Source organism: Narcine bancroftii, chromosome 11 (genome assembly GCF_036971445.1).
Source record: "Narcine bancroftii isolate sNarBan1 chromosome 11, sNarBan1.hap1, whole genome shotgun sequence".
In the NCBI taxonomy this organism is placed as follows: domain Eukaryota; kingdom Metazoa; phylum Chordata; class Chondrichthyes; order Torpediniformes; family Narcinidae; genus Narcine; species Narcine bancroftii.
The window spans coordinates 16,441,507-16,458,696 of record NC_091479.1 but is presented as its reverse complement, the minus strand read 5'-3'; the positions used below and the strand labels follow the sequence as shown (position 1 = coordinate 16,458,696).

Genomic DNA, 17,190 nt, shown 5'->3' with positions numbered 1-17,190 from the left:
AAGCATATGTAGCAAAATGAACAAGAGTTTAGAGCAGTCATGAAACGTGAATCAAGCACGGGGTGGGGAAGGAAGGATTAGCTAATGCGCAGAGACAGGTAAGACTGATGAGCCAACCAGGACAGGTGGTGTCAGAACTATTGTGGGAAATGGTTCATGCTTGTCCAAACAAAAGAAATGCCTTCCTCACCTTAGACTCAACGGAGTTCTATCCATGGTGCCAAGGAAGAAATGAGTTTGAAGAATTAAAAATATATTCTGAATTTTGGTTTGAGAGCTGACAAAATCAGTCACGGCCTGCCAGTACCGTAGCCCTTCACTGCGGCCCTATGTTAGTTTGCTCAGTTCCTGGCAGCGAGGCTTGAACCCACTAGTAAAATATGCGTCTACGGACACTGTGGATGAAGTTAAGAAAAAACACAACGCTGGAAAAACTCAGCAATTGTATCTTTATCTCTGCTATATAAAGTACATCACCAGTGTTTCGGGCTTAAGCCATTCATCAGTATGGAAAAATGTTGACGGGGGTGGGTGAGGAGCACAGTCCCAAAGGCAGGAAGCAACAGGTGGATGAGGGAGGGAGGGCACAGCAGCAAACAGGGGGAGGGGGGATGGCTCTTTGAATGGAGAGGGGAGGGGGCAGAGAGCTGGAGGAAAGAAGACAAGAGGGAAAGGGAAGGCAGGGAGAATGGACAGCCCTCTTCAACCAGACGGCGACTTCTCTGGTTTCCGCCATCCTTTTCTCTTCCCCCTCCCTCCCCTTTTGCTCTCCACCCCCTTCCCTCTTCCTCCCCCCCCCCATTCACTGCTGTGCCCTCCCTCCCTCCCTTCTCCACCTATTAGCTCCTCCCTCCCCACCACAATTTTGCTTGGACGCCTGCCCACATTTTGTCCATACCTTAATGAGGGCTTAATGAGGGCGATGTATCTTTATCTTTGCTCTATAAAGTTCACCGTTTCTCCAGCCTCGTGTTTTTAACTTGAAGTCTCCTGAAGAGCAGGCGTCCTCAACCTTTGTTTGGCGACAGACTCCGCTCAAAGTGTATAGGCCCCTTCCTTGTGAAGCAGTCCAGTTGGTTTCTTCCATACTTCTCTCTTACTGACTATGCACACAAAATAAAATCCATTCCAACCCTTCCCCACCCCCCCCCCCCCTCTCTTAAATATGCTCTGGCTCTTGCACATGGACTCACAGAGAAACAAATCCAGACACAGGTTAAACAAACAAAGGGTGATCTTCGTTGCACACATGGGGAAATAGCAACAGGGAAGATTCAAAGTAAAACTCGGTACTTTGAACAATGGAAGCAGTGACATTGGATACAGGGATCTTTGATACCAGTGGCTGCTTATTCTCTCTCTCTCTCTCCCTCTCACACAATATTCGGTAACTAGTGTTACGGAGTCCAGAGGACCCCAAAAACCAGTAGGAATAGATATGCTTCACAACATAGGGTTACTTAAACAAAAGTTGTTTATAATTATATTTGAACAAGAAAACAATTGAACTTTAACTTATTGCTTAACCTACCTAACTACTTAATCCCCCCCCCCCCACTCTAATACTAAGCGCAGGTGTGTGTAATGTATATTTAAGATTAGAAAAGTTCTTTGGATCACAGTCCAATCTCACTGATTGAAAGTATTTCTTGTACTGTGCACAGAAGTTAGCATTAACAAAATTCACCAGTCTTTGGTACTTAACAGGCAAATGGTTACCACTCAGGAGGGCTCTTGCTGGTTTTCAGAGAGAGATTCCTTTTCCAGGATATCCGCAACTGATTCCTTCTGACGAAACTTGCCTCCTTCAGGGTTCTCCAGATGATCATCTTTCCTTCAGGTCATCTTTCACACTGCCAGTCTTCTCTTTTGACCAGGCAGCCTTGCAGATTTGTCCTTCTGGAACTAATTTTTTGCCTCCTTTCCTCTCTGTTTCACTCCTTCCCTCTCTGAGAACAAAGAGTCTGTTTTAAAATGTGTGTGTGCAAGCTGCTCCAACAATTCCTCCCAAACCATCTCTAAATATTCTGTCACACAAACTAGACAGAGATTTCAACGCACACTCCCAGTTCCCTGTATCAACACAGTATGGCTCAATGCTAAGAATTCCCACAAAATACTTTAGAGGTACTGGACTTCCCACAACGTTCATATTTTTACTGCACTGGTTGGGCCATGTCCATCATATGAAGGATGGTAGACTGTCAGAGGACATCTTCTATGGAGATCTAGCAAGAGGAACGTTGGTAGACCCCAGCTTCGCTTCAAAGACCTCTGCAAGTGTGGCATGAAAGCCTTAAAAATCTTCAGAGACCACTGGGAGGGTACAGCAGATGACCGCAAGTGGCGAGGTGCTCTTCATCAACACCTAGAGCAAGGCAAAAGTGTGATCTTGAATCAGTTTGAGGAGTGGAGAGCTAAGCGAAGAGCACAGCAGACAACAATTCAATGACACCCTACACGTGCAGCAACTGTGGAAGAGCCTGCTGTTCTAAGATTGGCCCCCACGGCCACAGTCGGCACTGCTAAAAAAACCAGTGACTACCAGAGGCACAAAACCCATGGTCGATCATGACCGATGGAGGCCAAGAGAGAGACTACTGTCCCACTCTAAGTGTGAGGTGCATCTTAACAATGACTTCTCCACCAATGCCCACAGTTCGTGACCTGGCAACAGAGCAACGTTCGTAGTCAGGACCAAGGAGCCAAGAGGATAAGCTGTTGCACGTGGTGGGCTTTTAAAGTGCAGTAAGCTGGACGGTCCAGCCCAGGTGTTTTAAGGGGCCAATGGGCAGGTGTGTACCGATGGGTGGCCAGAGTCCAACCTTGATTGGCAGGTGATGCAATTTCTGACCAGAATCCTCCACAATCCATATTCCCACCTGGTTCCAGGTGGAGAGGTCACATGACCCTCCACAAACCTATTGGAAATGGTGGTTTGGAGTGTGAATCTTTGTTGTAAAACCTTTTCCATCCTAATTTTTAATTGCAATTGTGAACATAACTAACACTGGAAATGAATGCTCATTTCAATAACCTGTTTTGGAGGATTTAAACCATGTTTTTGCTCCTGCGAGGCTGAGAATCAGTAACCTGCTTGAGACTCAGCAGACATAAGCTAAATTCCAAGCTAAATAAGCACCATGGGGCCCAGAGATCCAGTTATCTGACAAAAAGACATTTGTTTACCAAGAACATTTAATCTTCCTGCTTGTTTTGGTCACAGTCTTTCAGGCAGAGACCTAACTTTGATGCAAAATAAACCATTGTATTCAAAGTGATAAGCTAGATTGTGTTATTCCATATAAGCCTAGGCATGCTGGCTTGCTCACTTATCTTTCTTTTCGCGCTGGGAATAGGTGCTTGGGTAAGCAGTTTTTGGGTAATGTAAGCCATGGTCCCGCTGCTGAAGTTTGAAACTCTCCGAGAGGTGGCAACATCTCTCAGCAAGAAGAAGAACTTCTAGAGTCCAGCCAACGTCCCGGTCGGGGGAGGTGGGGAAGCTGCTACTGGTGCCCCAACAACCTACTACAAGTGTGTAGTCATTGCCTCGCTTTGGCATTTGGGACCAGTCCCAAGAATAATTGGGAAGGGCTTGCATATTGTAATTTGATATCAGCTTTAGAATTTGTAATAAAGACTTGTATAAACTGAAGTGCTCTCGGTGTGTGTGTCTATTTTCTTTCGGCAGCTCAAACACTGTGACCAATCTAAAATGAAGAAAGTGAGAGGTACAAGTTTACCCAGGACAATTGGCGTAGTCGGCAGGATTGATCTCGAGATGCTTCACCGAAAGAAAGAGGTGAGCCCTGAGCAGTTCTTGATTCTGGGATGGACATCCAAAGATGATGGGTTTGGCATGTTGGCCAATACCCTGTCCTTGTTGGGACCACCCATTAGTTGGGATGAGATCCATCAAGTGCACCTCTGGGAGAGCGGGTTGCCACTCTCCTTCGAGAAAGTAAATTTCCTGTTAAAAAGGGGATGCTGATGGACGGTTTTTGGCTGCTGGCCACAGCCTTACGCTGCGCCGTTCAGCGTGAAGCAGAATTAGTTCAGCGAGAAGTAGAATCCCAGCACAAGAGAGAGCAACTAGAGGAGGAGATAGAAGCCATGCGACAACGCTGAGCGAGATTGTTCGCACCAGTCAGGACCGAGCCAAAGAATGGGAGGATAAGCATGTCCAAATGATCTGCCGTAATATTAAACTCTGGCAGCAGCTCTGTACAGATAAAGAAAGACATGGAGTAGAACCTGATCCACATTGTATTCATGCCATGATAAGGAATGGCGACGATCCTGATGTAATTGATGAATGGGACGGGAATATCTGGAATGTTGACCATGGTAATGATGCAGATACCCCTCGGCATGTGCCTGACGTACTCCCCTCTCCACCCGCTGTTCTTGCCTGCCCCGTAAGGCAGCAGACTTCCCAAACAGATGGAAGGGGGGATGATGTAAGGGTAGAGATTGAAGGGATAGATACCCTGGTCTCCCAAGCGGACCCAGGGGAAGGTACCCGAACCCCTGCTTATGCTCTATGGCCACCCCCCCCCCTACGGGATGGCCTCCTCCCATAGACTGGGTAAGGACCCTGCGGGCCAAAGTGGGAATCGGGGTCGGGAGCAGTCAACGATATGCGACTTCTCTATAAAAGAGCTGGCCACCATTGGAGATCGATTTAGGCAAAAGGCGGGAGAAACTCTGGCAGCCTGGCTCCTGCGTGCTTGGGAACAAGGAGGGGGTAATGTATTTTTAACCCCTGAGGAATTGTTGGGATTAGGAACATTGACTACTGATATTCGGGTCACTGCTGAGCTACGTGGTAGAAGGAGAGGGGTGGATTACTTACTTGCCACTCTAGGGGATGCCCTGCTACGAGTATACCCATCACCAGTAGATTGGGATTTACATTTACAGAACAATTGGGGCACCCCAGAGGAGGGCATAGCAGTAATTCGTCAACAGGCCCTGGCCTCTGCTTTGTACGCAGGGCATTTGAGGCTGTGAGTACACGGGGGGAGCCCTGATGAAGAGATATTCACAGCCGGAATGCATACCAGATTGGTTCGTTCCGCCCACCCACTGTACGGGGACTGGTTCTGTCCGTAACTAGTCCGCTAATTGGACACCCTGTGTCTGAGGCGGTGCACGCCTTATCTGGGCTTAGAGAATTAGAGTTGGGAGGTAAAATCCACTCATGTACAACCCAGGTTAAATCAGACAAGCAGGATGAAAGGAGAGGGCCTGCTGCTCATAACGGACCGACAAGAAAGGACCTTTTTCTAACCTTGTTAAAGTTAGGCGTACCTAAAAGTGATATTGATGGGAAACCTACCGCGGTCCTTTATGCCCTTTCTAAGAGGAAGGCAGGGGAACATCTTCCCCAGCTGTTGAGTCCTCCTGGCCCAACTGTGCCTTCTGCTCCCACTGCTGCTTCTATCGAGCCAGCTTCTCTTCCTCCAGTTACCCGTGATGAGATACAACAAGCTCTAATGCTCTAATGGATCATAGTCGCATGTGGTCCTGGAAGCCCCCGAACCCTATTAAAGCATGAGGGTGTGGGCAGGGTTCCCGTGTCTATTCCATTGAGACAACCATTATGTAGAGATAAGTGACCCTGATGAGGAAGCTGCTGGCAACGCCTCAACGGTAAATAATACTTACACCAGCAATATTATCCATGGGTACACCCATGCAATGAGTAATTTGGCAGCTAAGTACTGAAGGAACCGCTTCAGCTGGTTTTAAGAAGGCTGTGAAATCTAGAAAGTCTTTCATCACCTTCCAGCATTCCAAACCAGAGCCCGTGTATCTGCAAAGTGTTCCTGTAAATAGGTACAAATGCAAAGTAAAAGGCATCCTCCTGTCGGACTGAACCTGTTCAAAGAGTTGGCATCTATCTCAAAGCAACATGATTCAGTCACACAAGGCGTTGGGGAGACCAGTGCACTATTCTGGTCACCCGGCTTGAGGAAGGGAGTCGATGAATTGGGAAGGGAGACTCAGTTGGAAGTTGCTGGGACTGGAGAAGTTGAGTGGCAAGGAGAGGGGGCTTAGGTGGAGTCACCACGACCTTGTGACCATCAGTGAAACTTGGGTTGCGGGAGGGGCAGAACTGGCAGTTGAACGTTCCAGGCTTCCGTTGCTTTGAGACACGATAGAATGGGGGAGGAGGGGCATTGAGCGCCAAGGAAAATATCAAGGCTGTGCTCAGGCTGGACCGACCAGAGGTAGTTACTACATGGGTGGAGCTGAGGAATGGGAAAGGTAGGATGACGCTATTGTAGGCCGCCCGAACAGTCAGCGAGAATTGGAAGAGCAGGGACAGCTGCAGGAAACAAAGTTGTGATAGTAGGAGATTTTAATTTCTACTCTGGGACTCCCATGCTATAGAAGGGCTGGATGGCTTTGAGTTTGTCAACTGTGTTCAGGAAAGGTCTCTAAATCAAATAACATTGAGGTATCTTTTCCCCCCGCAAATATCCCCTCAGCTGAGGATAGCAAAAGAATGTATTTCAAGTAATTCCATATTTATTTCTTAACGAGTGAAACGACATCAATTGACCTTGTCCATAACAATCTTCTACATTTTTTAAAACCATTGTGAAACTAAACATTTAAAAATGGGTCATCATACGTAAAAAGGTACAAAGATTGTTTTGCATAAAAGGTGTTTTAGGTGATATACATTCTTTTTTTCCTATTTCAGTATTTATCTTGTTCCAAATGGTAATCAAGCTTTTAAGCAAAAGTGCCTCCGTCACTCCAGTAAATAACTTTGAATGTTATTTATAAATAAATTCCTCTGCCAATTTCAGCTGCAGGCTCGTTTGTGGCTGACAAGTCTGATGCGGGACAGGCAGACACGGTTGCAGCGGTTGCAGGGGAAAATTGGTGGGTTGGGGTTGGGTGTTGGATTTTTCCTCCTTTTTTTGAATCTGGCTACACTATCAGCCGACTGTCTCTTTTTAAACATGTCCTGTCTGGTCCATGTTTATTAGTTTAGGCAATCATTTAGTGACTCTGTTTGCCAATATTTTAGCCAGTATTTTCTAATCTGCATTCAATAATGAAGTTGGTCTAGAGCAGGGGTGTCAAACTCAAATTCACGGAGGGCCAAAATTAAAAACTTGGACTAAGTCGAGGGCCGAACTAAATATTTATTGAAAATTTTCAACAACATCTGCATGTTTTCTCTTCTTTCAACATATGTAATGTTAAACTTTTTCTTATTAAAATAAATGTTTAATAATAGTTTTGGATAAACTCTTTCCAGAAGCATTAACAAATGAGAAATAAAATATTCAATAAATAATATTTCTCTATAGAGGATTTGTCAAATGTTGCTAGTGTGCTGTCGAATAGTAAAATCTGAGGGCTATTGAGAATGTGGGAGAATAACATGATTCCTGAAACAATCCAATGGGTGACTGATTGTGGGCATGAACTCTAGCAGGGTTATTTGCCATGCCCTGTTTCCATTGGTACAGATATCCTTTGATTTACACACTTTTCAAGTTTTATGCCTAATGAGCTTGTATCCAGGTGCAGGACCATTTTTAACCAGGAATATATTGATCACTGTGACATGAAACTATTGGAAGATCGTTTTATCCTGAGATTAAAGTTCCTAATCCTTACTCAGGCCTGTGTGCGGGAGGGCGGGGTTTGCGGGCGATCGGGTTGGACAACGACAGTGCGGGGGCATCGGCTCTCGCTGCAGGGCGGCATCTCTGCGGATCAGCGGCCCCGTCACCGTGAGTCGCGAGTCGGCCTGCGGCAGGGAGGGGGAGTGGGCAACGGTCCTGGCGAGGTCAGGCCCGAGGCCTCCGGTTCCGGGCGCTGGGAAGCGGCCTTGGCTTCCCCTGACACCGGCCAGGTCCCAAAACCAGAGTCCACGGTGAGACCCTGCAACGTAAACAGAGGAGGTGGGGGCGATTAGCAGGCTGACGCCAATGCATTCTGGGATTTATAGTATTAGCTGTGCATGCGCTATACTGGCGCGGCGGCCAGCGGGCCACCTCTAATACATTTTTGAAATGATCTTGCGGGCCAAATATAATTATATCGCGGGCCAGAAGAGGTTCATCAGGACAGGTTATACTAAGAAATGTATTTATACATGCATCTTCTATTACAAGCAGGTACTATTAAAAATGGAATACATAAATTTAGACAGAAATGGGAGGTTGATTTAAATATTATAATTGATGAGATAAGATGGCAGAACTCTGCCAAGACTGTATGACAAGTTATAGATGTTAGATATAGTTATGCTCCATTTATCAGATAAATGTTTTAGATGTGGTGAAGAAATAGGAACATTTTCCCTCTCGACTTGGTCATGTGCCAAAGTTGGAACTTTTTGGATGGATTTAGGAAAGTTCTTTTTAAGAACAGATTTTTGGTATTGCTCCTGCACAAAATCCCGATTGGTTTTTGTTTGGAGAATACTGAAGGAACAAGACCAGAATTAAAACCATAATTTTATCAAGTCAAATTTATTAAAATAACTTTAGTGGGAATTGCAGTGACTTGGAAATCAAGTGCACATTTGGATATGGAAAGATAGCTTTCGGAAATTCAAAGTTGTATACCTTTGGAGAAAATTTGAGAAATAAATATTCAACTTTTGTTCAAATTTGGAGCCCATATATGCAAAGTTTAGGGTTAAATATGTAAAATTGTACTTCCGGCCTCAAGTCCTCTAATAATCTTCTTCCCTGAAGTCCTTTAAGATAAACACCAAGATCCCAGTGTGTGAACGAATCTTTTATGCAATCTCGATAATATCTTTTCTTTCTTTTTCTATAATTATTTTATATAACTATCTATTATTATAACTTTATAGTGGGGAGGGGGGGGGGTCAATATTATGTAATCCTTGCAATTTTTAAAGTATTGACCCTGTTCAATTATAATTACATGGCTGAAAATTTTAACATAATTTAAAAAAATCAACATCTAGTGGCACCAACTAGAGAGAGTGCGATATATATATCAGGGAATAAGACAGGAGAGGTGACAAAGGTTTGTGTAGGGGAACATTTTGGGTCCAGTGATGATAATGCCATTAGTTTCAAGATAATTGTGGAGAAGGGCGAGTCTGGTCCTCAGGTTGAGATTCCAAAAAGGCCAACTTTGAGGAAATGAGAAAAGATCCAGAATAGATGGATTGGGATCATTTGTTTTCAGGCAATGACGTGCGAGGAAAGTGGAGGAGCTTAAAAGGTGAAATTTTGAGAGTACAGTATTTGTATGTTCCTGCCAGGATTAAAGGCAAAATTATCAGGCATAGGGAACCTTGGTTTTCAAGGGATATTGGGGATCCGGATTGGAAGAGAGGGGTGCATAACAGCTAGCAAACAAAATCAAATGCGGCCACAAGAGAATGCTGAAGCAACCAACCTCTGGGAAGAAAATGGCATGTTAGCGTAACATTTAGCACAACGCTGTGCCAGTGACCTGGATTTGAATGTAAGGAGTTTGTACGTTTTTCCTGTTGTTACGAGCCTATAGGACCCATAAACCCAGCAGCAGTAGATATTCACCAAGACCAATGGTTACTTAAACAAAAGTTGCTTTAAACTATCTTTAAACATGAAAACAGAATCACACTTTAACTTATCACTATTAACTCACTTAACCCCCCCCCCCCCCAATTCTAAGTGCACGTGTGCGTAATGTGGGTGTAAGATCAGAAAAGTTCTTGGGTTCACCATCCAATCTCACTTCTCATTCCTTCAAGTTCACTGGTTGCAGGCAATTCTTATTATCGTGCACAGAATTCAACATGTGTAAAGTTCACCAGGCTTTGGTGCTCGAAAGGTCAATGGTTACGACTCAGAAAGGTTCTTGTCAGTTTTCAGAGAGATTTGTTGTTCCAGAACTTCCACTTGTCTTGTTGACAAAACCTGCCCCTTTGGGGTTCTCCAGATGATAACCTCTCTCTTTCAGGTCACCACCGAGTTCCTTTTTGTTTCTCTTATTCCAAGTGAAATATTAAGACAGCCAGTCCCCTCCTCTTGCATGAACCACAAAAGCTGTGACTAGGCCATCTTCCACACTGGGGCTCCTTGCCAGCTTTTCCCGTTTCAGTCCCAGCAACTTCTCCTGGCTGTAAGTGATCTCTGCTTCTCTCTCACACTGAAACTGAGAGAAAGCCTGTTTGACTCTCTCTGCTTACAAAACGACATGACCCTCTAACAACAGCAAATTCTCCTTCCCGACAGCAACGGCTCCAGCCTGCTCTTTCATCTGTTGCCCTGATAAACAATAATCCATTAGTGGCGTCTCTCGAGCACTCTTCAAAGCTCTTGCAAAAAGGTGTGAGAAGCCACTATGTCTCCAGTCTTTCAAATAAGATCTGTTTTAAAGTGTTTGCATGTGACCTACTCTAACAAACCTTTCCCAATTTATCTCCCAGAAACATATCTATATACTCTGTCACATGGTATCTGTGTGGGTTTTGTCCCACCATTCAAAGTACACTGGGGTTGCAAGTTAATTTGGCAGCATGGGCCTGTTGCAGCGCTGGAGGTCTAGATCTAAAACAGCCAGCATTTCAGATTGAGATGATCTGTTGGGAAAATCAGCAGTGATAAAAATTCCTGGCTGTCCCCATCTTTGAGACTTTCTTGAACCCACCATCATGAAGAAAGCATGCCAGCGCCAGCTCAGGAGTTTGCAGAGGTGCTGTACGTAGCAAGAAACCCTGGCAAACTTCTACAGAAGTGTGCGGACCGGCTGCGTCACAGGCTAGTATGGGGGCACACAATACCTCAGAGCAGAAGCCCCCTCAAGAGGGTAGCGGATACAGCCCAGTAAAGCACAAGCAAAGCCCTCGCCAATGTCGAGAACATCTATGGGGAGCACTGCCATCGGAGGGCAGCGGCTATCATCAAGGATCCGCGCCACCCAGCACTCGCTCTGTTCTCGCTGCTGCCAAGAGGTGTAGGGGCCACAAGTCTTGCACCCGCCCCTCCCCCCGGGTTCAGGAACAGCTGCTACTCTTGATTCTTGAGCAAGCAGACTTTACTCCAATCTGAATATTTATATTTCTGATTCTGCCAAGTTGGTCTGCATTTCCTTCTTTGTAGGCAGTGACCGATAATTTAGAAATTCTGCCTGGCCCACTGTGAATAGAATCTCTGCTTTGAATGTGATGTCATGTATAACTCTGACAATAAATTTGGACTTCTTCAGGACAGAAGACCAAAGACCAAGCCCACTGAGCGGTGCTCAAACATTTTCTTCCCACTCACATCCCACTTTAAGTCACCCCGATGCCGTCGGTGCTCTGTGATTAGTAAGGGATGGCTTAAGATGGAATGTGGGTGGGAAGGGAAGGTTGAGAATCACTGCTCTAGACCCAAATGTTACTGAAATATTTTGCTTGATAAAAATTGTCAATGGCCCATTTCCTTTGGAGTTATGAAACAACGCACATAACGAGTCAACGAGGGACGCTTAAAGCACACATGTCAAACTCTGGCTCGTGGGCCAAATTTAATTATATTTGGCCCGCAAGATCATTTCAAAAATGTATTAGAGGTGACTCGCTGGCCGCTGCGCCAGTATAGCGCATGCACAGCTAATATTATAAATCCCAAAATGCATTGGCGTCAGCCCGCTAATCGCACCCCCTCCTCTGTTTACGTTGCAGGGTCTCACCGTGGACTCTGGTTTTGGGGCCTGGCCGGTGTCAAGGGAAGCCAATGCCGCTTCCCAGCGCCCGGAACAGGAGGCCTCGGGCCTGACCTCGCCAGGACCGTTGCCCACTCCCCCTCCCTGCCGCAGGCCGACCCGCGACTCACGGTGACGGGGCCGCTGATCCGCCGAGATACCGCCCTGCAGCGAGAGCCGATGCCCCCGCACTGTCGTTGTCCAACCCGATCGCCCGCAAACCCCGCCCTCCCGCACACAGGCCTGAGTAAGGATTAGGAACTTTAATCTCAGGATAAAACGATCTTCCAATAGTTTCATGTCACAGTGATCAATATATTCCTGGTTAAAAATGGTCCTGCACCTGGATACAAGCTCATTAGGCATAAAACTTGAAAAGTGTGTAAATCAAAGGATATCTGTACCAATGGAAAAAGGGCATGGCAAATAACCCTGCTAGAGTTCATGCCCACAATCAGTCACCCATTTGATTGTTTCAGGAATCATGTTATTCTCCCACATTCTCAATAGCCCTCAGATTTTACTATTCGACAGCACACTAGCAACATTTGACAAATCCTCTATAGAGAAATATTATTTATTGAATATTTTATTTCTCATTTGTTAATGCTTCTGGAAAGAGTTTATCCAAAACTATTATTAAACATTTATTTTAATAAGAAAAAGTTTAACATTACATATGTTGAAAGAAGAGAAAACATGCAGATGTTGTTGAAAATTTTCAATAAATATTTAGTTCGGCCCTCGACTTAGTCCAAGTTTTTAATTTTGGCCCTCTGTGAATTTGAGTTTGACACCCCTGGCTTAAAGCAATGATTTTTCAATCCTTTCCACCCACATCCCACCTTAAGCCACCCCTTACTAATCCCTATGGGATAGGGAAAACTAGTGTATACGAGTGGAAAGAAAGAGTATGAAAACCACAATTGCTGGACTTACTTGGCAGGTCACATGATCGGAAACAAAAGCGCAGACGCTGAGATTGAACTGCTGAGTTCCTCCTGCAATTGCAGTGCCTCATTTCTAAATTTAAACGTACAGCACAGTAACAGGCCACAACCCTATGCTCTCCAAATGCAACTTCCAAACCCCACTCTTTTTATTTCTGGAGAGGGGCAGGAAGCCCACGTAGACAGGGAGAACCTCCAGACTCCCTACAGTTGGTGCCGCGTTGGAACCTGGGTCTCTGGCAGTGTGATAGCTTTGCACCAACTGCTACGCAAACCATGTCCGGCATTTTCTGTCCCAGAATCAGGGCTCATTCCCTTTTCTCTGTTGCCCTGACTTTTCCTCATTGCATCAGTGGAATCTTTTTAAACTTCCTCAACGTGGCCTTGAGGGCAGTACTATCCATGCAAAGCTACTACAGATCAGCCCCCCGGGTCAGAATCAGGCGTTGTCTGGAAGGCCATTTTGTACGCTTTCCCTATATCTGTACGTGTTTCCTCCAGGAACACCAGTTTCCTCCCACCTTTCCAAAAGAAAATGTACGAGGTTAATTGAGCAGCACAGGTTCACGGGGCCAGAAGGGCTTACTACCGTGATGTACGTCTAACAGGCCTCTGGTGCCAACGGGCAAAACCTTTGGCAGAAGGATGCATCTGCAGGATTCCCATCTGCAAAAGGCTCTTTGGTCCACTGTAGGTTCGTTAGCCAATGGGGGAAGGCTGTGAGCAGGCTCATCCCAGCCTGTGGGAGGATCTACCAAGGGATGCAGAAACTGTGGGGAAAGATCATGGTCTGGCACCCTTCCATTTCTAAAGACGGAGGGCAAGCTGCTTGGCACAGAGAAGCTGGGCTTGTTGGTGTTGTAGGTCTGGATTTCTCCCATGTTCAGGGTGACTGAAAGTGGCAGCAAAAATGAAAAACACTCAACTAACTGAATATCCTTCATATTTCCAAAGTTTGCACTTTATTAAAAAGTTAAAATTCAACTAATATCCAACTTCACTATGCAAAAATGTACTGGACCACGAGCTACAAATTTTGAATTAGGAGCTTTATATGTACAAAATCGACATCATTGAATAACACAATTCAAGAAGGAAAAGCAACGTGACAAAACAGCGTTGGCCAAGGTAGCTGATGAACAATTTGAGCGACTGTGACTACACTTCAATTCATCCTGCCCCACTTTTGAAAAAGAGGAGCTGTTGGGTGGTCATTGATCTGAGAGGGTTAAACGTTCCATTGTTAAACGCCCAGCTACACTGGGTTTGACGTATTGCATTGGAATATGTGCACATCTATACTGGGAAACGATCATCTCCTTCTCATTCCCCTGGTTGCCGAATAGCCAAATCCAGATCCAGTGCCCAACCCTATCCATGAACACACTGGGATCCACCGACAGAATATTTTCCCCAGTATAACTTGTTCTAAGCCTTCCAAATCGCATCTCTTAAACCCAACAGCTTGTCCAGGGGAAATCCTCAAAAATAGAGCATTAAAAATGTACAAAATATTGAACGTGCTCACATGCAAGGAAAGAACTCGAATAGATTTGTGTATTAAACCCAAATTATTTACACCTGAATCCTTTGGCTCGGGCAGAGCATTTTTTACCTTCTCGTGCAACAAAGCTCAACTTCTAAGTATGACTACTGCACCTTGCAGACACTGGAAGGGAAAGGAATACACACCACAGGCAACTTTCATGCCACCCACCAAGGATTTTTCTTTATATCTCCATTCTAAGCGGATTACACAAGTCATTTAGTTCAAAGTGCTTATTATTAACTTCCAATTGAAAACTTCCTCCAACCGCCTTTAAACAATAGCTGCATTGTTCCTGATCTGGCAAACTAATACAAGCTTCCAGATACAGTTTCAACACTGAGACTCCATTGGGATGGTTCCAAATTGCAAAGAAAAAAAAATCCTTTCCCACTCAAGAGGAAAGCATCCACTTGTAACCCAGTTAAAATAGTGCATGTCCGAACCAAGACGACCAACGGTCAGTGTGCCTCACACGCGTGCCTATTTGGCGTTCACTCACCCACAACTTCAGTCTACTTTTCATTGCAATTTTAAGCCTGAATGACAATTTGGGGAATGAAACAGGGGAGGAAAGCAGTCGTGATTTTTTTTTTAATTGCAGAAACGGAACAAATGAATCCATTTTGTTACTGGCCCAGCCCTTGTAATGACGAGGGGTTTGTGTAAGGGTCGGGCCAATAATGTTGGAAAACGGGGCTCAAATGGCTACAGAATTCAATCGCCAAGGATTAAATAGAGACAATAGATCCTGGGGAATTTTGACAGTCGATGTTTTGACCTCAGCACCAATCCCAGGCAGGTTTCTCTTCCTTGAAGAGTAGGAAACCAGCTCCAATTTAATCTTTGACTGCTCCAGATTTTGGTCAACAATATTCAAGATTGAAAGGAAAAATCAGCATATCCTTCGCGGAGTCTGTAACTTTCCTGCTTTATCTGGTTTTAAAACAAAAGCATTCACTGTAAATGCAAAAAACACTGCATCCACCATTAAAATCTTCACTCATTTCTGCACTTTGCCCGACTAACACGGGGGTTCCGCCCCCTTGGCTCCCAGGCCCATCCCAAGTGCCCCCCCCACCCCACCACACACATTCACAACAAACACACACCCCCCCACCCCCTGGTATTAGGTCTACTGCAAATTTAAAACAACTAATCTAACACTCTAAGTGTATATATTTCACAAATAAAACTTGCTGTAAACCATTGAAAGGGTAAATTTACATCTCCCCTCAATCTACATAGTCTTCACCATCCCAAGCTGTCCCACCCTGTCACTGACAGTCACTCCCCTCCCCCACTGTTCACCTGGTGGTAATGTGACATATTGAATGGGGCACTGCTCATGTTAAGGTTCCTCATGGGGATTGGATGGTTTAAATTTAATAACTTTTTAAAAATTAGGCATACATCACTGTAACAGGCCAATTCGGCCCTCCAAATCCGTGCTGCCCATTTTACACCCTGTAGTGTTAATGTTTTCTCCATTGTATATAGTTATTGTTGACTCTACCCTATGACTCCTCCCCTGTGGTCCTGGGCCTTAAAGGTCGAGCCACCTTTTCCCTTGCCACCATCCCTATACCTGGATCCGGACCAGCAAGGTTCTTCTGTGCATTTTCGTTCCCTCAGCTTGTCTCTTTGGTTACCGGTAGTGCCCTACAACCCCATTAACCCACACCCCGGTACCTTTTTGAAGGGTTGGAGGAAACCAGAGCCCACTTAGTCTCTGGGAGAAGGTACAGACAGCGTGGGATTCGAACCCAGGTCTGGTCTCGATCGCTGGCACTGTAAAGGCCTTGCACTAACCGTGCTAGTGTACTTGAAATGGATAAAATTTACTTTGAATGACATCTGAATATTGGCAATTTGTTCAGAATTGGTGGGGGGGGGGGGGGGGGGGAAGGGAAATCCGATTTTAAATTAAAACACACAGAAATGCTGGAGAAATTCAGCCGGTCTCACAGCAGCCACGGGAGGCAAGACTAGATCACCAATATATTGAGCCCGAGTCCTTCAAGGTGCAAGCAAAAAGCAGGCAGTATCTTAAGGAGTTGGGGGGGGGGGGTGGCAGTGAAGCACGGGGCATGCAAAGAACCTAGACCAGCAGCCATAAATGTTAACTGGATATTATAGAAGGAAAAGTGAGGAATGATTTTGGCTCTGTGAAAGGAGACAAAGGAGAGAGGAGACGGACAGAGAGGTCGATATTAATGCCATCCAGTTGGAGGGCACCCAGACGGAAGAGGAGACATTGTTTCTCCAATTTTTGGGTGGTTTCAGTCTGGCAGTGCACGAGACCATGGACGGATATGTCAGCAAGGGAATGGAATGGAGAACTGAAGTGGGTGGCCACTGGGAGATCCCCGCTATTGTGGCAGACAGAGCTGAGGTGCTCAACAAAGCGATCTCCCAGTCTGTGCCCAGTCTCTCCGATGGAGAGGGGACCACAATGGAAGCACCACTTTTGGGCCCCAATCTGAGCCAAGGCAAATCGCCACATTTTTAACAAGCCCTGACATCTCATGGCAAATGCCGCACACCCCTTGTCGACAGTTCGTGACTTGGTTACGCGAGGCGAGGAACCCCCAGGACACTGCAGTCAAGGGACTCGTGCCCGGCGGCGGACTACTGGAGGCGTGGCTTGAAACTGGCTGAAGGGGTACCAGTCATCTGAAATGGGAAGCGAGAGAGTGCCAAGGGTGTTGAAGGGTTCCTAGTGTCAACGGAGGTTCAGATCCGGAGCTCGGATTGCCGATGGTTTGGACTGGACTCTGGCTGCAAGAGGCAAATCCATGGGAATTCATCAATTCTGCGGGGGTGTGGGGGGGGGGGGGGGTGGAACTCTAACTGCAGTAGGTGCTTCAGGCAATTTCTGCTGATGGCAAATATGCCTTACAGCAGATAAAAGCAATTTTCATGTAATATTTAACACTGCTTCTCTTACATGACAATAAATAGAATCTTGAACATTAAGATTTGGGCTTGTTAAAAGTACAA

The 17,190-nt window shown here is 45.6% G+C and overlaps 1 protein-coding gene across 1 annotated transcript in view; it reads right to left on the bottom strand.

Moving 5' to 3' along the window:
- Positions 1-16,859: 16,859 nt before the first annotated feature.
- LOC138745188 (uncharacterized) overlaps positions 16,860-17,190 on the bottom strand; it is a 41,924-nt gene continuing 41,593 nt past the window's right edge. Inside the window, exon 15 of the mRNA XM_069902246.1 lies at positions 16,860-16,968. Coding sequence (XP_069758347.1) covers positions 16,860-16,968 — 109 coding nt within the window. The remainder of the gene's footprint in view (positions 16,969-17,190) is intronic.